Source organism: Sphaerodactylus townsendi, linkage group LG07 (genome assembly GCF_021028975.2).
Source record: "Sphaerodactylus townsendi isolate TG3544 linkage group LG07, MPM_Stown_v2.3, whole genome shotgun sequence".
NCBI classification, from domain to species: domain Eukaryota; kingdom Metazoa; phylum Chordata; class Lepidosauria; order Squamata; family Sphaerodactylidae; genus Sphaerodactylus; species Sphaerodactylus townsendi.
In genome coordinates, this window is record NC_059431.1 from 122836554 (window position 1) to 122858966 (window position 22413).

Consider the following 22413-nt stretch of genomic DNA (forward strand, 5'->3'; position numbering starts at 1 on the left):
GGCGCCGCCACGGGGGGAGCTCTGCGCGGCCCTCGTCGCCGGGAGCCGCTTCCTCGCGGGATTCGCTGGAGCGCATTTCTGGGACACGAGGTTTGCTGCCGGTTTGCGGCGAGAGGTTAACTGGAGACGGGCCGTGGGGGCATCGGCCGCCCCTGACGTCGCCCTCGTGCTCCTGCAGCCGCCCTCGAGACTCAGAGTAGTAAACGACGCCCAGGTGACAGAATAGGTCACGTTGAGCCAGTCGCGTCGCCGCCTAGTGCCCTTTCTGTCATCATGCCGCGTCGTGACGCGCGGAAGGCGACGCCGACCCGACGAGGGTCGGGCAGGAATAACCGCTGGAACAAGCGTGGTCGTTCCCCCCCGCTCTGTGGTTGTTAGATGTGCGCATGTTCTGCATTCGAGACAGGCGCGCTCCGCGGCCTCCGTCCCCGCCTCTCTCCAGCAGGGGCGGCGCCATCTTGCGTTACGGACAGAGGGGCGGCCCACCCGGCGGCGGGGGCCTCGGCGCTTCCTCCTCCTCCTCCTCCCCCCGCCCCTTTCCTTGGGTGTCTTCATAAAATGCCCGCCGAGAGTGGCCCCTTTTTCCCGCTCCGCTCCAAGATGGCGTCGATGCGAGAGAGCGACACTGGCCTGTGGCTCCACAACAAGCTGGGCTCCACCGACGAGCTGTGGGCGCCGCCGAGCATCGCCTCGCTCCTCACCGCCCCGGTCATCGACAACATCCGCCTCTGCTTCCACGGCCTCTCGTCGCCTGTCAAGCTCAAACTCCTGCTGGGCACTCTGCACCTGCCCCGGCGCGCCATCGACAAGGTGAGGCCAGGCGGGGGGGGCCGTCACGAACCCCCGGACCGGAGAGCCCCCCCCCCATCTCGCGCCTCCACCGGCCTCCGAGCGGGCGGGGTGGCGGCGGCGGCTGTAGGGCTCGCCGGGGGCAGGTCGCCATCTCCAGGTCGGGAGGCTTCTGGCGGGGGCGTGCTTAGAGCAGAGGAGGCTGCCACAGTCTGTGGCTGAGACAGCATAGGGTTTTGCCACAGCAGAATTGGGCATGATGGGCACATGTATTATCATATATAATATATACGTCTGTATATCTATATCTGTATGTCTGTCTCTGTTTAATACAGTGTGCCAATCATGCCCAGTTCTTCTGCGACAAAACCTTATAATGCCTCAGTCATAGCAGCAGCAAGCCTCTATTGGCATAGACAACAGTACAACAATAATAAAAAACGGATTAAAAAGCATATTCAATACAGGAAATAAATGTTAGGTCGAAGGAAATCTACTGGCGTTGCCTCAGCCATAGGCAATTCACATGTATGCGTACACGCGTGTGTGCATGTGTGTATAGCGTTGTCCCTCTAGTGCAGGGTCTGCTGCTCGGATTTTTAAACATCACTTCTCTCGATCGAGCGCAATGTCTGGTTGCAGGCCTGCAGTTTTCAGATCCGCATTGATGGTATCTCGCCAGCCATCATTGCTTTGTGCGTCTGCATGACCACTGACCAGCAACCTCAGTGGAATAGGCGATGTTCGCGACAGGGCCCGGGGCTGCTCGTTGGACATGGCCGGACCAGCACAGGCTCTCTAGTTGTTTCCTCGATGGGCGTGTTGCCAAAGTGTTTTCAGACCATGTCGTGAATGATGTGGTCGAGGAAGGAGACACCCAGTGTCCAGCACGTCATGCGCGTTTCCATGGCATGTAGTCGTCTCTCAGCTGCTTTCGTTACGGGCCAGCACGCTGACCCATAGAGTTCTACGGGGCGGACCATGGTCTTGTAGATTTTTTAGTTGTAATATATATACGTGTATGTGTAATGTGTACGTATATATGTGTGTGTGTATCTGTATGTGTAAGTAATATATGTATTTCATATGTATGTGTGTGTGCATGTGTAAATATGTATAATTAAAAAAATTAACAGCAACAACAAAATTGACAGAAAAGGGGAAAGCAAAAGTGATCCTGCCACCCTAATCCACTCACCAAAAAAATCTTCTACTACGTATACTGCATATAACTAATTGACTTCCGCCCTTACCCCGCTGTCAAACTTATCCATACCAATATTACACTGTATCAATATGTATTATACTCTTTAAGACTTTATGTGGAAGACCTGGGTGCCCATTTAAACAACTCTGCAACACCTCGTATAAAAAGGTGTTATAATTGCTATGTGTAGTCCAGTAGCTAAACACTGTATTACTTTTGACCACTGAGAAGGCCAGCTGGCCAAAACATGTTGGTTTTTAAGGATTAAAAAGGTGCTCTGTAGAACCCTTCTGTGTATTGTAATTGGGATATTGTGTGCATAAAGTAGGCTATTATTTTACATGTGCAGACGATTTTAATTTGTAATATATATCTGTTTTTGAAATCTAGCAGTTTTACAGTATATTTGATGGCCCCTTTAACAATTTCCTGACCTCTTTAGGTACTTAATTCTACTTTTGTAGGGTTAAGTTTGTTCCCCCTTTTTTGTTTGTGCATTTAATTGTAACCCGCCTTGAGGCTGTACTTTAGGATGGGGAATGAATCTAAATCCAAATAAATAAAATCTAGTAGAGTGCACCCTCGGAAACGGCACCTGTGGGAACTGATAGACGTGACTTGCAGTTTTGGAGGTCTCTGGTCCCCACCTGGATAGTAACAACAATCACTATGAGGTTACGCATGGTGGCAGCATGGACGTTGGCGATTTGTTTATTTTTTCACTGTGAGGTTGTAAGGTGAGTTTCCTCACCAAAGTTTTCTTTACTGAAGAATATTGTGTGACCAGATAACACGGCTGTTTTGATTTGGATTTCTAAACTTCCTCTAGTGTAAGCATGCAACATAAGAGGCTTTCTGTTGGGAGCTCTACATATCGTCTGTTTTCTATAAATTCTGCAGATACAATCTTTTGGATTAATTCAGGTGTTCAATAAAAAATTCCTACAGTCTTTGTGACTTGGAAGCTTTGGGGGGCAACTCTTTTCTTTATTGTCCACCTTTGAGGGGTGTAATAGTCTGTTGGAGGAGAGGGAAATCACAAGCTGGCCCCCAGGCGACTTTTGTGTCCACAGCATTTGTGAGTTGCGGCTGGTGAAATATGGAAGGAAATGTTGAGATTTGAATCCAACATCGCCTTGGAGGCTAGAAAGGTGGATGAGCTTTTGAGAGGTAAACTCAAAACCTCCTACCCCGAAACTCTTGGTGGTCTCGAAGGTCAAATCTAACTGATTCAAAACGAGAAGTGAACTTTTTTGATCTTGAATCGTTTGATGCTTAGGCCTGGGCAGCTGCGATTTGGAAACTGAGACAAGCAGAAACCGGCAATGGCAAAAATTATTCACAGACATTGCATTAACGGCTCAGAGCCACTGAGCCGTGAGTTTGGATGTCAGATTTCGATGTAAAAATTTAAATGCCGAAATGTGTTAACTTTTGCAACATACTGTTTTGGCTCAAGTTGAGATATGATTTGTCCCCCTTCTGCCTTCTTTGTGAGAAATTCCATACCCAACAAGGACACTACAGGGATCCACTAGCCAGGGGTCTGGGGTTTTTCCCTTCCTATTGTGTCCCTGTGTATTTAGGCCTCCTTGGAACTTAGATTTCTTGTGTTCATCTCTCCTTCGTCTTGGGACGCATTGTAGCAATTATTTTGGGTTTGCCAGGCTGAGTGGCTGTGGTCTCCATCCAGACACATGTAAATATATTTCACACCCATGTGAAGTGGACAAAGAATGTACCACGCCACACAATCACTCCACACCATGTAATGGAGGGAAACTCATGCCTCTGAAGATGCCAGCCACAGATGCAGGTAAAACGCTAGGAGCAAAAACTACCAGACCAGGGCCACGCTGCCTAGAAAATCCCAAACAGCCAGTTGATTCCAGCTGTGAAAACCTTTGATGGTACAAGTTTTAATGCTTTATTTAGGCATCTTACAGTTCGGCTGAAATTGCAAGCTCAGGAATACTGTTGATGCTTCTCTGAGGGAAGAGAAATATATCTGCTCTGTGATGTATTTAAAGTCCGATTTGAGTGTGCTCGGGTTTGCCTAAGGATCGGATTTCTCTTTTAGGATCTGTAGCTGTTAAAAGGAGAGGCCAAGAGAATTTTGGAGAAATGCTCCATAAAGATGACTGAGATGCTTGACCACCAGTATCGTTAGAGCTGCTTCCATGAATGCTGCTCCTTTGAATAGCTGTCCTGATAGGTTGGGAACGTCTCTGTCAGCCCCCTTATTGAAGTCTGTGGCATTCTGGGGGTGGGAGCGACAGGGGAGGAGTCCTAGTCCAGTGGCAGAGCAGGCCGACATTCCTAGATTCATCACCTGGCGTCTCCGTAAAAACATTCTGGGAAAGATGTCTTCCTGACCCCCCAGAGAGCTGTTGCCAGTCAATACCAATCTTGGCAGGCTAATGGCCGCTTTGTGCGATGTGCGTGGCAGTGCTGGATATTGACTGAGAATCTCTTAGAGAGCTGGAGAACTTGGGGATCTCTAAGGAAAACCAGGGTTGTGACGCGGAGGTGAATGACGGCAAACCACCTCTGAACCACCTCTGAACGCCTCTTGCTTAAAAGGCCTACGGGGTCACTGTAAGTCAGCTGTGACAATGGCAAAAAAAATGATACAAGAGAGTGCGACTAGGTCACTTGTCTTGTTCTGAGCAAGTTACTTCAAAATACACTCATATTTTACCAGAATGCCGGCTGCAGAGCGACCTCAGAGAGATATTACTAAGAACTGTAGCTCTATCTCTTTGCAGCACAAATAACCACAAGCTTCTTCAACTACTGTTAGCCTACCAGAACTCAGCTGTTACCTCAGAAGTGGAAAACTTTTTATTAATGGTTTTATCTATTATGTTATGCTATAGCTGTTGATTTCAGCGTAGTGCAGGGTCTAACCTCAGGTGGACTCTAATCTGGGGGACTGGGTTCGATGCCCCGCTCCTCCACATGAAGCCTACTGGGTGACCATGCGCTAGTCAGACAAACTCCGTCTCACCTATTCCTCAAGGTGTCTGTTGTGTGGAGAGGAAGGGAAATGAGCTTGTAAGTCCCTTTGAGTCTCCTTACTGGAGAGAAAGGGCGGGGTATGAACCCAAACTCTTCTTCCTTCTTGCTTTTGAAGAACTTGTGAAGATCTTCTTCTGGTGTCTCCCTGATTTGTTGAATATGGTTTCCATTCCCTTCTGCTGTTTACTTGAAGACCTGGTTTGGCCAGGGTTCATAAAGAACGCTGAAATTACTTTGCAGAAGGACAATGGACCCATTCTGGTGAAGAAAGCATTGCTTTGGTTTGCTATGGATTCCTCTTGGAAGAATTTTTCCTTCCTGTGTGTGACAAAGAGGAATGCCTTTCCATCTAATAATGCTTTATTTCGACTGTACCTCAGGAATGTTATGGTTCTGCTGAAATTGTAAACTTAGTTGTGAGGACTACTATCGATGTCCCCCTGAGGGAAGAGAAATATATCTGCCCAATGGTGCGTTTAAAGTCCGCTTTGAGTCCTTTTGGGTTTGCCTGACTCGGGATAGGATTTCTCTTTTAGGATCTGTAGCTGTCAGGAGAAGAGGCCAAGAGGATAGGGGAATGCTGCTCCACTAAGATGGTCGAGTATCTTGACCACTAGGGTAGTTAAAGCAGTTTCCACAGATGGTGCTAATTTGAGCAGCTGTCTTGATAGATCCAGAAAACATACAGTCAACCATTTTGCTTTCTTGTTTACATCAGTGGAATTCTGGGGGTAAGTCCTACCGGGGGTGGGGGGTGGGAACCATAGATCACCTAACTTTTTTCTTGCCAGTCTGTTACTGTCCTTTTAATTAAGACCTTGCTTTTTCCAGACAAGCTTAGATCGTATTGTTGAACCAGCTGACCAAGGTTATAGTTGTAGGAGATCATATTCCCCGCCCCCCAGCCTACCCCTTTTATTGAGGCATTGGTGGGAGTGGAGGCTGAGCGTCCAAGGTAAAGGCACGCACAAGGCAATCTGACGACTCAAAGCAACCTGGCTTTTAACTCCTCTTTAACAAGGCTTTGGGGGGTTTTATTTCCCAGAACCAAGGAGCAGGCATGCACCAACTGCCAGGGAACCTCCGAATGCCACAGGCTGGATATGACAGAAGTGTGACTTGGTTGGCGGGGAGGGGTGGCTGGTGAGCCCCCAGCAGGCTTGCCAGGCCAGATCAGAACCTCTTAAGACACCTGTGAAAACTTGTGGCCCTCCGTTATGGACTACAGTTCCCATCATGATGGGAACTGTAGTCCATAACATCTGGAGGGCCGCGAGTTTGACACAGGTGTCTTAAGGTGACTCATCAAGCCTGCGAACCAGCTGTGGCAATCCCCCCGCCTTCCTCCCGATCTGGCCTGGTGAGCAGGTTCAGGGAATTGTCCAGATCCGGCCCCCAGGCTTCGTGTTCTACACACAGCAAATGCATGTTCTTGTGCTCTACCAATAAAACTTCCCTGCACAGTTGGACAGGAACTGGCTGGGATTGCATTGCTAATCCACAGTAATGTATTTTGTCTCTATTCAGCCAAATCCCTGTGATTGTCATGCTGTTGTGTCACAGCAGCTGTGGTTGGTGTCACTGCAGGGAGCATCCCAGTTTCCCATTTACAGTGTGAATGCTGGGAAAGCACAACTTCTCTATGGCAGACGCACGGACGGTGCAGCCACAGGGGAAACTGTTCTGGATTATTTACTGTTTGTTTGATTACCATATGGTTTGCACTTCTCATAGGCAGATGTTTGAAAAACATTTATACCATAAATCTGAAAATCAAGTCTAAAAAAACCTACTATACAATATTACTGAAGACAGATTCAGTAAAATAGAATACAGTAACTAACAACATTACTCCTACAACATTTCTAGGCCAGATCTAGAAAGTAGGACAGGGAATATCAAAGGTAGGGGAAAGAACCGAGAACAGTTTTGGGCCCTGGTTTCCTTCCCTCCACCTGACAATTGTAATGTATGCAGTACTGTCATTCTTATTAAACTTAAATTTACTTTAGTGCTATAATGGCTTAAAATGCATCATCCATAACTTAGATAGTGCATACAATCCTCCTGCTTGGTGTGTTTATGAAATTTCGGCATAAATGCCTTTGTTTTCTATAACAGGAAATGGGATGTACCTGGCAAGAGACAGAAAGAGAGCTGTGGACTGCTTTACCCTGGGCTGCCTCTGCACAAGCATCTTGGCTGTTGTCATCTGGGAAAAAATAAAAGCTGAAATAGAAAACAACTCTTATGCGAAAGACAAACAGCCTGATAGAGCCATTTTGAAAACACTGGATTCTTCAATAGTATATTATGATAGTCCGTGTGCCATCAAGGCAGAATTGATTTCAACCCAGTAGGGTGTTCACATCGAGACTAACAGAGGTGGTTTGCCAGTTGCCTTTCTCGGCACAGCAATCCTGAACTTCTTTGGTGGGCTTGTATCCAATTACTAACCAGGGCTGACCCTATTTAGCTTCTGAGATCTAACAAGATCTGGGTGACCTGGGCCCTCCAGGTCCAGATGTTACAATGGTATATTGCGTGTACAGTGGTTATCACACCCCCAGAGACGCGTGAACATGTACTCAGGTGAACCTGGGGAATGAGCTTGCATATTTGTTCAGGGTGCAGCCGATCGGGATCTTTTACCTAAAGTGGTGGCAGGCTGTGAATATCAAGTCTTCAGTATGAAAAGAATGGCAGAGACCTGGTTTCAAAGGGATATGCAGTTTATTGAGAGATTCGGTACAATAGTACGTATGGAGCAGGGAGGGGGGGATTTATCCTAAACAAGTGCTAGCCAGACTGATTGAAAGCACAGACACATTCTTTATCACAAGTAATATAGCAACAGCAACCAAACAGCAGAGCTCTTTCAGTTTGGAGAAGTAGTTAGAGCCACATGTGTGGAAAATGGGGAATAGCGGTTTGGAAAATAAGAGGGGAATAGATGAAGAAGGAGAGCATAGAAGAAGAAGAGGAAGAGTTTGGATTTATATCCCCCCTTTCTCTCCTGCAGGAGACTCAAAGGGGCTGACAATCTCCTTGCCCTTCCCCCCTCACAACAAACACCCTGTGAGGTAGGTGGGGCTGAGAGAGCTCCGAGAAGCTGTGACTAGCCCAAGGTCACCCAGCTGGCGTGTGTGGGAGTGTACAGGCTAATCTGAATTCCCCAGTTAACCCTCCACAGCTCAGGCAGCAGAGCTGGGAATCAAACCCGGTTCCTCCAGATTAGATACATGAGCTCTTAACCTCCTACGCCACTGCTGCTCCTAGATTATCATGTGCAAAGAAAGTGCATGAAAGAAAGGGAATCCTGGGTGTGTTGGGAGTCTCTGTTGCAGCTCAGTTGGTTTCCAGAGCCAGACTCCCATTACTAGTTCTAAAGCTTGGCTGGTTATAGTGTTTTTGACCCAAAGCATAAAATGGGTTCTTTTTAGGAAATAAAACATCATGAACAGAGGATAACGGATTACTCCGAACTTCGGCATCTGATAAGAACTGACGAAAAGGCAGGGAGGAAATGGGGAAGGGGAACAGGAAGGAATGTTTCCGATTAAATTAGAATTCAGGGTGACAAAAGCAGAGCCATGCAGCCGAGTCAAAGATTTGGCAGGAGCTTTGGGGACAGTGGGAAAATTTGGTTCCAAGATTCCAGAATGCCAAAGGGCACTCGCTGTTCAAAGTGTGTAAACCGTCAGTGATTTCCAGTCTTGAAATTTTTTTTCCATTTACATTAGCCTTTATTGGCATAACCAAACAACAAATATAAAATACAACTGTAATAGAAGCAAAGACCAAGGAAGAACCATAATACATACATGCTATTAAATACTCTCAACTATCTCCATAGTAAAATTAGCAACTTCTTCACAAAAACCAGGGTCAGAGTCGCTCAACAGTAGGGATCATCTAATCAGATCTGGTAACTCAGATTGAAAAAGAGGGCATAAATTGGTACATTCGGATCTGATTTTAGCAAATCTGCTGCAGTGCAGAAGCTGGTGGCCCAGGGTTTCAGCCACGGTGGATTTGCAGCTGCATAACCTTGTAGATTTTTCCAGGTTGCTAAACCTACCATTTAGTAGGGCAGAGGGCATAACGTTGAACCGCACAATAGTGAGAGCTCTCCTTGAGTAGGGGTTCGTTAAAACAAAAAGATAATAGGCCATACGACTCTGCTCAAATGGAATTAAAAATTGTGTAGGGGAGCAAGTTCGTTTGGCTGCTAGATGAAAATCTGCAAATTCCCGATCTGGAAGCTGGTCTTTAAGCTTATTGAACGCTTCTGAGCAGGACATTAAATAGAGAGATTCAAGGGGCACACCAATAGATATGATCTTCCTCTCTATCAAAGAAAACCAGGGGTCAGCCTGTGTGTCCTGGAGTATCAGGGAGACAAGAGAATGTTCGGATGGAAGATAGGGAAGACGGAGCCAAAATCTAAAGGCTCTGAGCCATGCTTTTAGGATATTTTGCCCCAATTCCAAGCACAAGGCTGCGTAAGGAACACAGTTTGGAACTCCCATTATTTGATGAAAAAATGTTGATTGAGGGACATTCAAAACATGGTTCACGGCTTGAATCCAGACAGGGACCCCATAAAGTAGTTGGGGTTCAATCTTTGCATTAAAGATCCTCAGTGCAGCAGGGATGAACGAATGCCCTCTGCTATAAAAGAAACGAAGGATTCCAGAGATGCTGGGGGAGGACAGAGGGAGAGCTGCCTTTTGATGAAGGTTATACGAGAAGGTGATGATGCCACGGTATTTGAAATGAGAAACCTGCTCTAGAGGAACGTTGCTTAGTTTCCGGTAGTGTTTTTTTCAGAGATCTAGCGAAAATCATAATTTTGGTTTTCTGATAATTAATTGATAATTTATTAGAGTCGCAGTACTTGGAAAATTGTTTCATGAGCCGCATCAGAGCCACCCTGGAGCGTGAAAGCAGGACAGAGTCATCAGCATAAAGCAAAAATGATAAGTAATGTGAAAACAGCTTGGGAGCATGAAAATTGGAACCTATCAGGAGTGGAGGGAGATCACACAGATGAAGATTGAAAAGAGTGGGGACCAACACGCATCCCTGTTTGATCCTTTAGTAGCCTCAATGGAGTTCGTTAGAAGGCCTTCCTGAGAACACTTAATGCAGCAGCTGGTGCCTGAGTAAATTTGCCTTATTAGGAAGAGACGTCTATCCTCAATTCCGTAGGTGGCAAGCTTAGCCCAGAGAAGATCTCTGGGGACTGTATCGAAGACTGCCTTCAAATCAGTGAAGGCAGCATAGAGCTTATCAGGTGGCCTGCTCACATATTTGGAGGCTAGGTGGGCTAGGACTATCGCGTGATCAAGCGGCGACTTCCCTTTGATGAAACCAATTTGTTTGAACCCAATTGTTTGTGTTTGTAGGGCCCATTTCTGAAGTTTCTGTAAAAGGAACATGGCATAGATCTTCCCAATTACTGATAGCAAGGTGATGGGGTGGAAATTTGAGGGGCCAGAAATAACCCCCTTTTTATAGATGGGTACCACTATCGCAGATAACCAGGGTTTGGAAATTACACCAGAGTTGTTAATTTGTGTAAACATGGTGGCTAAGAGGGGGCCCCCCCAATCAGCATGCGACTTCAAGATCTCAGGGATAATGATGTCTGGCCCGGGGGCTTTCCCCCATTTTAGTCCTTCTATATTCATAAATGACCTGGAAGTAGGGGTAGGTAGCGTGGTGGCCAAGTTTGCAGATGATACCAAATTATGTAGGGAGGTGAGAACCACAAAGGATTGCGAAGAGCTCCAAGCGGACCTTGATAAATTCGGTGAGTGGGCTAAGAAATGGCAAATGCAGTTCAATGTAGCAAAATGCAAAGTGATGCACATAGGGGCAAAAAATCCAAACTTCACATACAAGCTACAGGGGTCAGTGCTATCAGTCACAGACCAGGAAAGGGATTTGGGTGTCTTAGTTGATAGTTCCATGGGAATGTCAACTCAATGCATGGCAGCTGTGAAAAAGGCAAACTCTATGCTGGGGATAATTAGGAAAGGAGTTGATAATAAAACTGCAAAGATTGTCATGCCCTTATATAAAGCAGTGGTGCAACTGCACTTGGAGTACTGTGTTCAGTTCTGGTCGCCACATCTCAAAAAGGATATTGAAGAGTTAGAAAAAGTGCAGAGAAGGGCAACGAGGATGATTGAAGGATTGGAGCACCTTCCTTATGAGGAGAGGCTGCAGCGTTTGGGACTCTTTCGTTTGGAAAGGAGACGTCTGAGGGGGGATATGATTGAAATCTATAAAATTATGCATGGGGTAGAAAATGTTGACAGAGAGAACTTTTTCTCTCTTTCTCACAATACTAGAACCAGGGGGCATTCATTGAAAATGCTGGGGGGCAGAATTAGGATTAATAAAAGGAAACACTTCTTCATGCAACGCGTGATTGGTGTTTGGAATATGCTGCCACAGGAGGGGGTGATGGCCACTAACCTGGATAACTTTAAAAGGGGCTTGGACAGATTTATGGAGGATAAGACGATCTATGGCTACCAATCTTGATCCTCCTTGATCTGAGATTGCAAATGCCTTAGCAGACCAGGTACTCGGGAGCAACAGCAGCAGAAGGCCCTTGCTTTCACATCCTGTATGTGAGCTCCCAAAGGCACCTGGTGGGCCACTGCGAGTAGCAGAGAGCTGGACTAGATGGACTTTGGTCTGATCCAGCAGGCTAGTTCTTGTGTTCTTATGTTCTATTAATTCCGCCACTTCAGAAGGGGATACTGGAGGCCATTCAGGGGAACAGATATTAGTCTAGATCAGTGATGGGGAACCTATGGCACGGGTGCCAGAGGTGGCACTCGGAGCCCTCTCTGTGGGCACACACACACAGAGTTCATCATGTGGGGGTGGAAAATCACCCACACACAAACATCTAGACTGGCCTGGGCCACTGAGCACGACATGTGTGAACCACGGTGAGCAGGGAGGACTCGGCTGGCAGGCCTGGTGCCTGTGCTCTGGGTGGCTTCTGCCTGGGGGGTGGCACAGAGGAGGCAGAGATGCTAGAGAGGCACAGAGTGGTGCACGCAGGACTTGCTGGAGGCTAGAGCAGGCTGGCCCCTGCTCAAGCAGGTGGGGGGAGGAAGAGGGAGCCAACCGGTTTTTTCTAAACTAAAACCTCAGCATTCAGGTTAAATTGCCGGGTTGGCACTTTGCGATAAATAACTGGGGTTTGGGTTGCAATTTGGGCACTCAGTCTTAAAAAGGTTTGCCATCACTGGTCTAGATGAAGCTAACATGGTACTTCCTATCTTCCTGAAAGAGTTGACAGAAATGTTGATTCCAAACGACAGGGGCGATGCAGCTAGAAACGGGAGATCTTTTTTGGTCCAAATTATTGACCATGGCCCAAAATTTGTTGGTATTATTTGAGCAATCTCTAAAATGATAATTCAGGATAGTAACTTGGTGAGGTGCTGTCAGGCCTGCCCCCTTCTCGCCTGGCATGTCATTTCCTGCAGGGAGGAACCGACTGTCTCATAACAGTATAACTGTTCTCGCTGTCCTTTCCTATGTGCTGTTTTGGGGAATGCGAGGGAGGGGGGGAATCACGGGTTGAGTAATCTTGTAACTTACAGGTATAAACTGGGGTTCAGCGAGCAAAGCGGTCGCTTGAGCTTTCTGAGCCTTGGGCTGGCATTGTTCCAATGAAGCTCTTGAAACTGTCCTGAGTCTTTGCTTGCTGACTTTGCCGGGGTGCCCTGTCAGCCCTCCGGTCTTCTCCCCAAAAGGCTTCCTTGGGAGTGCTTGCTGTGGCAGGATCCTCTGCCACGTTCCCCTACAGGGTTCTCTCAGAGACACAAAGCGTGGCAGTGCCCCCCCCCCCCCCCGTGCTGTGTGTTGCTTGTGGGACTTGCTCCAGGGGTTATACTTGCAGTGCATACATTCAGGCTGGGAGTGGATGTGTGCAGATGAAAGGGGGGCTAGCCGCCCAGTTAGTCACATGTCTCTGAAATAGATGTTGTCTCCCCTATCAGGAAGAGAGGGCCGATCTACTAGATGTCATTCAGCATAGACCATAATCCTGGACTGTCATTAACATGATGACCCTTGGCCAAACATACTCACCTGTTTAATTCAGTCAGAAGCACTCACAAGTAAAGATCAAATGAATCAGATTTTACTGGATGATTGCAATCCTGACGTTTCAGCTATCAGTGCAAAATATTTGGCGGAATCCTGAAAGTGTAGTAGACTCTTGTCGCCTCTTTCCATCGGAATATATATTTCATTATAACCAAAAATGTACAACCTTTGTTTTTATGAGTAATTTTAATTATCTGACTTGAGTTTGATATGGTGCAACTTGTACATCAATATTGTTATTCTTGCATTTTGTTTAATATTACAGCTGGCTGTCCTGTAGCTGGTTGTGGGCCTTTCATTACCATTTGAGCCTCAGCCAGAGGTGTAGGACATTGGATTGTATTGGCGTAGTATTTGTGCAGATCCAAGCAGGGTTGATGATTAGGATTAGGATTAAATGTTATCTGTGGTATATATTGTCATTATCTAATGCTATACCTTAAAGTTAAAAAAATCTATATATTTAAAAAAAATTAATAACAGGTATTTTGGTCCAGAGCTCCCAGAAATTTCTGGGACAGAGGTAAGGTCCCTGGTAAAAAGAAGGTGTGTTCAGAGTGGGGGGTGGAGTTTCCCCCCTTCACATTCCTAGTAGACAAAAGATGAATGACGTTGATAGTATTTGTGTAAGGAATCAGCAAGGTCCAGACCAAAAGTAGCTTTAATAGTTCATTTATTAGCTGGCTTTCATGATCACACTACAGGCAATGCAGAATCTAACCCCCCCTTCGTCGGGTGACCGCTTATAGAGGTCTCTCCTTCCTGCCAAGAACTGGACACAAACAATTACTCATTCTCACAAGACAGAAGCAGTTTCACACAGACAGAAAGCAAGGTTAGTAAGTGATAAGAATAATACTGGGCAGTCAGCCCAACGCAGCTGAGGAATCTACTCCAAGGCCAAACCAACCTGTCAACTAAATCACAACCTTACACTCTGCCTTCCCAACGAATGCCCCCTCCCCTCCTGGCTTGAGAGGAAACGTTTTATGAAATTCAGAAATCAAAGAGGGAGCAACAATATTATCAGAATAGATCCATTGATTATGCCCAGAAGGATACCCCACCCATGACACCAAATGTTGCAAGCGATTGCGGGAATAGCGAGAGTCCAGGACAGCATCAATCTCGTAGTGCTTGTGGCCATCAATAATAACTGGCGGGGGTTTCTCCGGAGGGTCGTGCCAAACATCGGAATCTGGAGCCCGTTTGAGTAAGCTGGAATGAAACACAGGGTGTATGTTGCTTAATGAATTAGGCAAATCAAGACGAGCAGTTACATTATTAATCACTTGCTTAATCTGAAAAGGCCCTATGAACTTCTTTCCAAGTTTTGAGTATCTGTCAGGTTTTTGGTTGACAGGTAGACCCACTCCCCCACTTGTAAAGGAAAATCAACTCTATGTTTATCAGCTTGTGTTTTCTGGGCTTCCTGAGCATGGGATAGGGCCGAAGTCACCAACTTCCATCCCTCCATCAAGGTTTGGATCCAGTCTTTAAACTCCGGAGGTTGTAGAGACTGATCGTTGAGGAGAGGAAACGGGGGAAAGGATTGCCCTGTCACCACTTCAAAAGGGGCTTTATTGGTACTACTATGGACGGCGTTATTGGAGGCATATTCAGCAAATGGCAATAAATCAAACCAATTGTTTTGATGGTAGTTTGTATAACAACGCAAATATTGTTCCAATGTACAGTTGGTCCGTTCTGACTGACCGTCGCTTTGCACGTGGTACAGAGCAGCAACTGCTGGGGTAGTTCCCAATAGTCCCAAAAACTCCTTCCAGAATTTCAACATGAACTGGGGTCCTCGGTCTGAAATTATCTTATCGGGAGAGGAGTGCAAACGATAGATATGTTGAAGGAACAATTTAGCCAATTTGGGAGCAGATGGAATCATGGGGCAAGGAATAAAATGAGCCTGTTTGGAAAACAAGTCCACGACTACCCACAAAACAGTATTGCCATGGCTCTCCGGGAGGTCGGTGATGAAATCCATGGAAATGATTTGCCGGGGCGGGAGGCAGGCTGAATTGGTGCAACAGCCTATGGGGCTTCCCGGGATTAGGCTTGGCCTCAGCACAGGTAGTGCAGCCCTTAACATATGTCTCAATGTCCTTGCGCATAGCACGACACCAGAATTGACGCCGTAGAAGATGAAGCGTCTTTAAAAATCCAAAATGTCCCTCTTGCTTGGCATCATGACCAGCGAGCAAGACCTGTTTATGTAACAAAGGCGGAACATACCAGTAGTCCCCCCTCCGCCAAACCCCATCCTTTAATTGGAGCAGAGAGTCAGTGTCCTCCGGAGGGATGGCCTGGCGTCCCGCCTCCCGAAGTTGTTGTAGGAAGGGCAAAACAATGTCGGGGAGAACCAGCGAAGGAGGTGGGTCAGAGCTGGACGTTTGGGATCGGGTTACGGCCAGCCCCAGCTGCGACGGAGATAGCACTGTGCGTGGAATGGCACGTAAGGAATGCGCGGAGCTCTTTCTGTTCAGTGTGGCTCATACGATAAATTCTACCTTTGGGTAACTTAGTGCCGGGAACCAATGTAATTTTACAGTCTGTGTCTCTATGTGGGGGCAATTGGTCACATTCCTCTTCCTCAAAAACCTTGGACAAATCCCAATAGTCCTTAGGAACCCCAGCCAGGTTGGGACTGGGGGGAGAGACCTCACCATCCGAGGGGGTAGAGGGCTGGCAGGATTCGTCTGGAGGATCACCTTCCTGCACGTGGTCTCCGCATGGAGGTTCAGTGAATCGAATAATGCGTTCGCCCCAGCGTATTGTGGGTTCGTGGTTCACCAACCATGGCATCCCGAGGACTATGGGGTGTTTGGCCACTGGTGCAAGGATGAAACTGCGTCTTTCCCAGTGTTCGGCACAATGCAGCAGCACTGGCTCAGTTCTGAAGCATGCAGGGCCCTCTCCCCCCAACAGTCTACCATCCATTTGGGTAAATGGAATGGGTTTGGCCAAGAGTACACGATTGAGTCCTAGCTGTTCAGCTACTTGGGGTTGCATAAGGCAATGGGAGCACCCGGAATCTACCAGGTCTCACGCGAGGATGCGCGTGTTTTTTGCCGGGTTAGACAAGGATGTCATCATTGTTATAGGGGCACTACCTTCACTCACCGCGTCTGGAGAAGGCACGTCCTCAGAAGGAGCAGAAGAAAAGCTCACAGCATCAATGGGTTCCTCCTCGATCTCAGGATCTGCTTGATCCTCGTCCACTAAGGCTTTTGAAACTCCCTGAGGGGCCTTCGACACTGGTTTACGAGGGGTCTTGGCAGCAGGCTTGCGCGGAGCAGAAGAAACGACCGCCTTTGGTTTCTTCGGACAGGAAGCAGCAAGATGCCCCGACTCCCCGCAATACAAACAGAGACCTAGACGGCGGCGACGCTCCAAGGTGGTTTAGGGCAACGATGTTCCGCCAGCCAGCTTCTTGCCAGGAGTTCCGACTGGTTTGGCCGGTTGTGGCTTCGTCAGTGTCACTTTAGAACGCACCAGACGAGTCGAAATAGCACTCCCAACCTCGATCCATTCCGCAACCATATGTGGTTCTCGGTGCATGACAGTCCACTTACGGATCTCTGGATCAACAGCTTCAAAAAAGTATTCACATTTCATGCGATCAGGCCAATCAGGAATCTTGCTGGCCGCGGCACGGAATTGTCAAGCGAAATCTTCAAACGGGCGATTGCCCTGTTTGATGGTTTTGAGGGTCTTCATTGCCTTGTCGGTCACATCCCTATCTTCGAAGTGGAGGTGAAGACCCTGGAGAAGTTCAGCCACGGAATTCAACTCATCAGCTTCCAATTCAAACAGTTCCACGAACCATTCAGCAGCCTCCCCATCAAGCACAGAACCAATGTCTCTGACCTTTTCCCTTTCCGATAGATACAAATCGTCGAATTCCTGCATATGGGCATCCAGTTGCAGAATAAAATACAGTAACTTGGAAGCTGTGCCATCAAACCGAGCCAGGATACGAGGCCTGGGGTAGGTGGGGCTGCCACAGGCGGTGGTTGGAGGGCTGGTGGCGGGAGAACAGGCGGTGCTCGAGGAACGGCCCGAGCCGCTAGCGCCGCCGCTGGCATGGGTGGAGGATGAGTCGCGGGGAGAGTAGGAGGACGCCCTGTCCGGGCCGCCCTTCCTTGCTCCTCCAGCGTGATAATCTCCCTTTCCCTCCAGGCGAGGGCCTCTCGTTGTCTATCCAAGGCTTCCCTTTTGCGCTGTAACTGTTGGCATTCAGCCTTTTGCATGGCCGAATCCACATCACCCTGAGTGCGAAGCGCCCGCAGACTTTCTCTTTGGTGAAAGAGAACCTGCTTGGACTGTTCAGCCGCTTGTAAGAAATCCCTTTCCTGTTGTTCACAATCCTGTTGAAATTGCAATTGGAGAGCTCTTTTTTCTCTTTCCAACTCCTCCTCTAACCTGAGCTTCTACCGCAGCCGGTCCTCAATGAGGGCTTCACGTGCCTCCTGCCATTTACGCTTAGCTTTTTCGAGGGCTTCAAGCTGCACAGGTGGGAGAGAGGGATCTGGTTCCCTACGGGGCCACCCCAAATCCTCATGTCCCGATGGGGTAGCTTCAAGCTGCGCAGGAGGGAGAGAGGGGTCTGGTTCCCTACAGAGCACCGGTGCTTTGCCACTGGTCTGTGGGAGGGGGCTCCTCGAGGTACCGATCCAGGAATCTCTCTATCAACTCTCGAGTATCGCCATGAATAGTCGTCAGACCAATCTCCTCGGTAACCATTCGCATAACCGGTTTGTAATCCACACGTTGGCGAGTAGTGATGTGTCTTTCAGGCGGAGCCCGATCCATCAACACCGCACCTCCGGGATCGCTCAGCCCTCGGCGCACCTTGAAACATTTGGTGGACACCGTGCGCCTAGCCATCAGGGTGGCTTCATCCACTTGCTCCTGCAACTGGAGAAAAGCCATGCTTCGGCTGAGCCGAGGCCTAGAAAGAGTAACCAAGGAAACGGAGTCCGCGGGCTCTAGTAGGGGAGCAGATGTAGGGAGAGAGGAGACGGAACCTTCTTTGGGGGCTTCCGGTGCATCCTCATACTCCAAATTCATCAGTCCCTTAAATTCCAACTTCTGCATGCCAAAAGACATCAGAGTTCAGCAAGGACGGGTAACGTATAGTGACAGTCCAACGTTACTCCGGAGAAATGGTGAGATTCTGCATAATGTAAGGAATCAGCAAGGTCCAGACCAAAAGTAACTTTAATAGTTCATTTAATAGCTGGCTTTCATGATCACACTGCAGGACATGCAGAATCTAACCCCCCCCCCCCCCTCTGCCGGGCGACCGCTTATACAGGTCTCTCCTTCCCGCCAAGAACTGGACACAAACAATTACTCATTCCCACAAGACAGAAGCAGTTTCACACAGACAGAAAGCAAGGTTAGTAAGCGATAAGAATAATACTGGGCAGTCAGCCCAACGCAGCTGAGGAATCTCCTCCAAGGCCAAACCAACCTGTCAACTAACTCACAACCTTACAATTTGTCATGTCTAACCCAATACGTTGGGTTCTAGTGACTCTGTGTTCTTTGGCTTTGATGCTGCGTTGTCTTGTTTTATGTTTTGCTTGGGGTAGTAGTGGGTGAGAAGAGAGGGTTTGTGCTCTGGAGTCTGTGGTGGCTTTTCATTTTTGCCCTCTGTATCCTTGAGCTTCCTTAAGCAAAACTTCAGAGAAACCCCAGACCTGTGGAAAAGCTGCAGACTGTCAAACTTCACTCTGTCTTGACACACATACTTTATTTTTGCCATTTAAGAGGTAGGAAAAAATCAAAGTTGGAATAAAAAACAACTGTTATAATAAAAACATGACATTTGGAGCGAAGTTTTCCTTAAACCACTAAACTCATTAATATATCGTTATTGATTGTATTATGGCATAATGTCACCTGAACTAGGCACATTTAAACGATATGCCTGTCCTTTGTTAGGTGTTGGTACAACGATCAATAAATTGACTTGAAGACCACTAGATGGATACTTGACGGTGCACCTGTTGAACAGGTTAAATTTTGTAAATATCTGGGAATTGTTTTCATCAAAGAGCACATTGGTCTAAACATAGAGATCTTGCTGTGAAAACCTGTGGTTCCACAGTGGCTGGTGTTTGAGAAATTCTTTACAAGCGGCAATAGATTTATACCTGCCGCCCTGAAAGTTTTCAATATGAAAGCTATTCCTCAACTTTTGAATGGGATCCCGTTGTGGATCAATGCCTGGAACTCTCAAGTGGAGAGGATACAATCCACCTTTTTGTATAAAATATTCAGAGTTCCTCACTGCATACCCTATGCCCATGGTGGCGAACCTTTGGCACTCCAGATGTTATGGACTACAATTCCCATCAGCCCCTGCCAGCATGGCAATTGGCCATGCTGGCAGGGGAACAATTATGATCCACTGCCTCTGGAGATATAAAAAAATTCTACCACCACTGCCCTATACAGTACTCTGTCTAGAGGTGGGACAGCACTTACTAGTTACTAGGGCATGGCTAGTTACTCTTAAATTCTGGGTTTACCTGTGTTTCAACCCTGACACTACTAGCCTCAGTTATCATATTCTTCCACAGCTACAGGCCTCTAGGTGGTGGTCCCTAGTTGAAACAAAGATACTTTCTTTGTGATTTCCCTGGGATTACCTCCAAATGCTATCTGCGTCTGAAATCTATTTTCAACTGAAAAGACAGCTTTTAGATGAAGAGTTCCAAACCTTGCAGGCCAAAACCAAAAGCAACCCACCCCACCCCACCCCCCCATATTATAATGTTAGCATTCAAATCAATCAGATGGCGGATTATTTGATCCAACTTTCTGACCCCAATCAGAGGCGGGTAATTAGCAGGGCGCGTTGCAGTTCTTTTCAGTATTATGAGGGAGGTCCACTAAGATTGTCTAACAAGAGCGGAAATTTCCCCACTGCATTTCTGAGATTCAAACTATGGAACATATTCTGCCCTAAATATGAGGGGTCTAGGTCCATTCTTTTTTCTTTGCTTCCTGTAAAGTTCAATGAATATTCATTAGCTGGGAAGGTTATATTTTATTAAATAATTTTCCCCTCTGATTGTAACTGCTTTAGTTAAATTTTTCCTTGATATATTGGAATAATTTACATTTGCTAATGTTTTTGTTTTGTTTTTCCTTGTTTCCTTCCTTTTCCTCTTAATGTCTAATAAAGGTTTGTTCTTGTATAAAGCTGAACGATGTGAAATCCTTAGGTATTAAAAATGAATAAATACATTGACTCTGGATGTAAAATCAGAAGCCTTTATTGCAGTGTCTCCCAACCTTTTCCAGTAATGTCGTGGTACCCTTGACCTTGCGCTTCATATCTCAGGGTACCCTTGAGGAAAACACCTATTTTTAATTGATTTATTTTAATTATTAGTGATGTGAGAGACGTAATAGTTTATTGCCTGTTTATTCATTAATTAACTAGCTAGGGAAAATTCTCTATATGAAGAACTACTACACCAACACACCCCATGAAGATTTTAAAAGCTTTCAGGTCTTCAACATAAATCACTTCATGCACCAGCCTTCCTATACAGCAGCAGGCGCCTCTGCCAGGATTTCTACGTGCATTTGGGGGGATGCAGATAGGATGCAACAACCTGACACCCTTTGTTAGCTGCCCTTGGCTAATCCCCCATTGAAAAAGTCCACTCTCTCAAATGCTGATTACTTATGAGCAACTATATTTAGGATTTCATTCTTACAGTTCAAACCTATGCATGTTTACTCAGCAATTACACAGCGGGGCTTTTTCTCTTAAGTATGCACAGGGATTACAACTGGCAACTGCGTCGAGAGTGCCTTAAAGGGGTTAAATGAGACTGCTTGACATTTAGCAGAACAAATGCTCAGCCCATTTGACTTCTAACTGGGAAACTAGAAAGGAACCTATCCAACTTTCCCCCCCAGGAATGCTCTCTTACACCAATTCTTGCAAAGCAAGACGTACCCTACCGTGCACAGAAATGAAATACAAATCCGCTACGGAAAGGGGGAGGGAGGGATGAGCAAGCGAGGAAAAGAGCTACACACTTTGTGGGTCTTTTAAAAAAAGATGCAGCTGGGACCGTTCACTCTGCCTTTCCCTCCTCCATCCAGCAACATAGACGCTTCCTCTCTAACACGCTTCCAAGCCCATGCAATCGATGGAAGAGGCATCGAAAGAGTTCAACTCCCTCAAAAGTTTGCATCCCACTCCAACCGCGCAGGCCAAAGTGAAATCCCAGAGGGCTTCTGGGTACAAAGCCCAAAACAAGCGGGTCGCCACTTTCTGGCTGGCACCTGGAAGGGAGGCTCACTTTGCATTCTGACAGCCAAGCTGCCCTGAAGCCCGGTGCCAATGGAGAGGTGGAATCTGAGGTTGCAGCGAGGAGCCCTTTGCCACGCTGGCCTCCCCGCGCCTGCCCCTGCCCTCTGCCTGGCTGCCCTGCCATGCCACTGTCCCTCACGGCAGCCACAAAGTGACTGACCCCAGCCAGCTCGATGGGCTGCGTTCATTGCCCATGCCCGGAGAGCTGCTCCAGGCCGCAGGCCGGAGCTTCGTGCAGGAAGACTCGGGTGGAGAAGCGTGCAACTCCAAGAGCTGCCCGCCAAGGGCCCAAGAAGGAGGGGGGGGAAGGGAGGCGTTTGGGCTAAGACCGGCCAAAAGCGAGTGGAGCTCAAGAGCGGCGGAGGAAGTGTTTTAACCCATGGCAATCCCCGAGCAGGGTGCATGATTTCTCCTTCCCCAAATGCCCCGCAGCTGCCTAACTATCCTTTCCCAAAACCCATACGTTGCTTTAACTTGCTTACAGGCAGGATTCAGGAACCAGCTCAAAAAAATTAAGCCACGACGGTCCTGCAGGCACCAAACAAAGCAGCCTTCGAGTGTGCAGGAGTCACGTGCTCAGCCCACTCGTCTGCTCCTGCGCCGCTGTTTGCCTGCTGCCTTCCCCCGTTTCAAATCTCGCTGCTTCACTGGCGGGGCTTGTAGTCAGCAGTTGTGGGGAGGGGGCAAACCGGAAAGATGGTGCTCCATTGGAATGGGCAGCCCTCCCTCAGGAATGACACGCCACTGCAGGGGAAGGGAGAGCGTGGCGTTTCCCATGGTGCCTCAAGCGGGTAATCTTAGGGGCATGCTCCGCAGCGGAGACCCTAAGTACCCCAGCGAGTACCCCGTTTGGAAATCCCTGCATGTTGTCAGAAAGGACTCAAACTCCAGG

At 47.5% G+C, this 22413-nt stretch overlaps 1 protein-coding gene across 1 annotated transcript in view; it reads left to right on the plus strand.

Annotated features, from left to right (window-relative positions):
* The first annotated feature begins 558 nt into the window (after positions 1-558).
* NELFA (negative elongation factor complex member A) overlaps positions 559-22413 on the plus strand; it is a 43290-nt gene continuing 21435 nt past the window's right edge. The window contains exon 1 of the mRNA XM_048502704.1: positions 559-810. Within this exon, the coding sequence (XP_048358661.1) occupies positions 559-810 (252 nt within the window). The remainder of the gene's footprint in view (positions 811-22413) is intronic.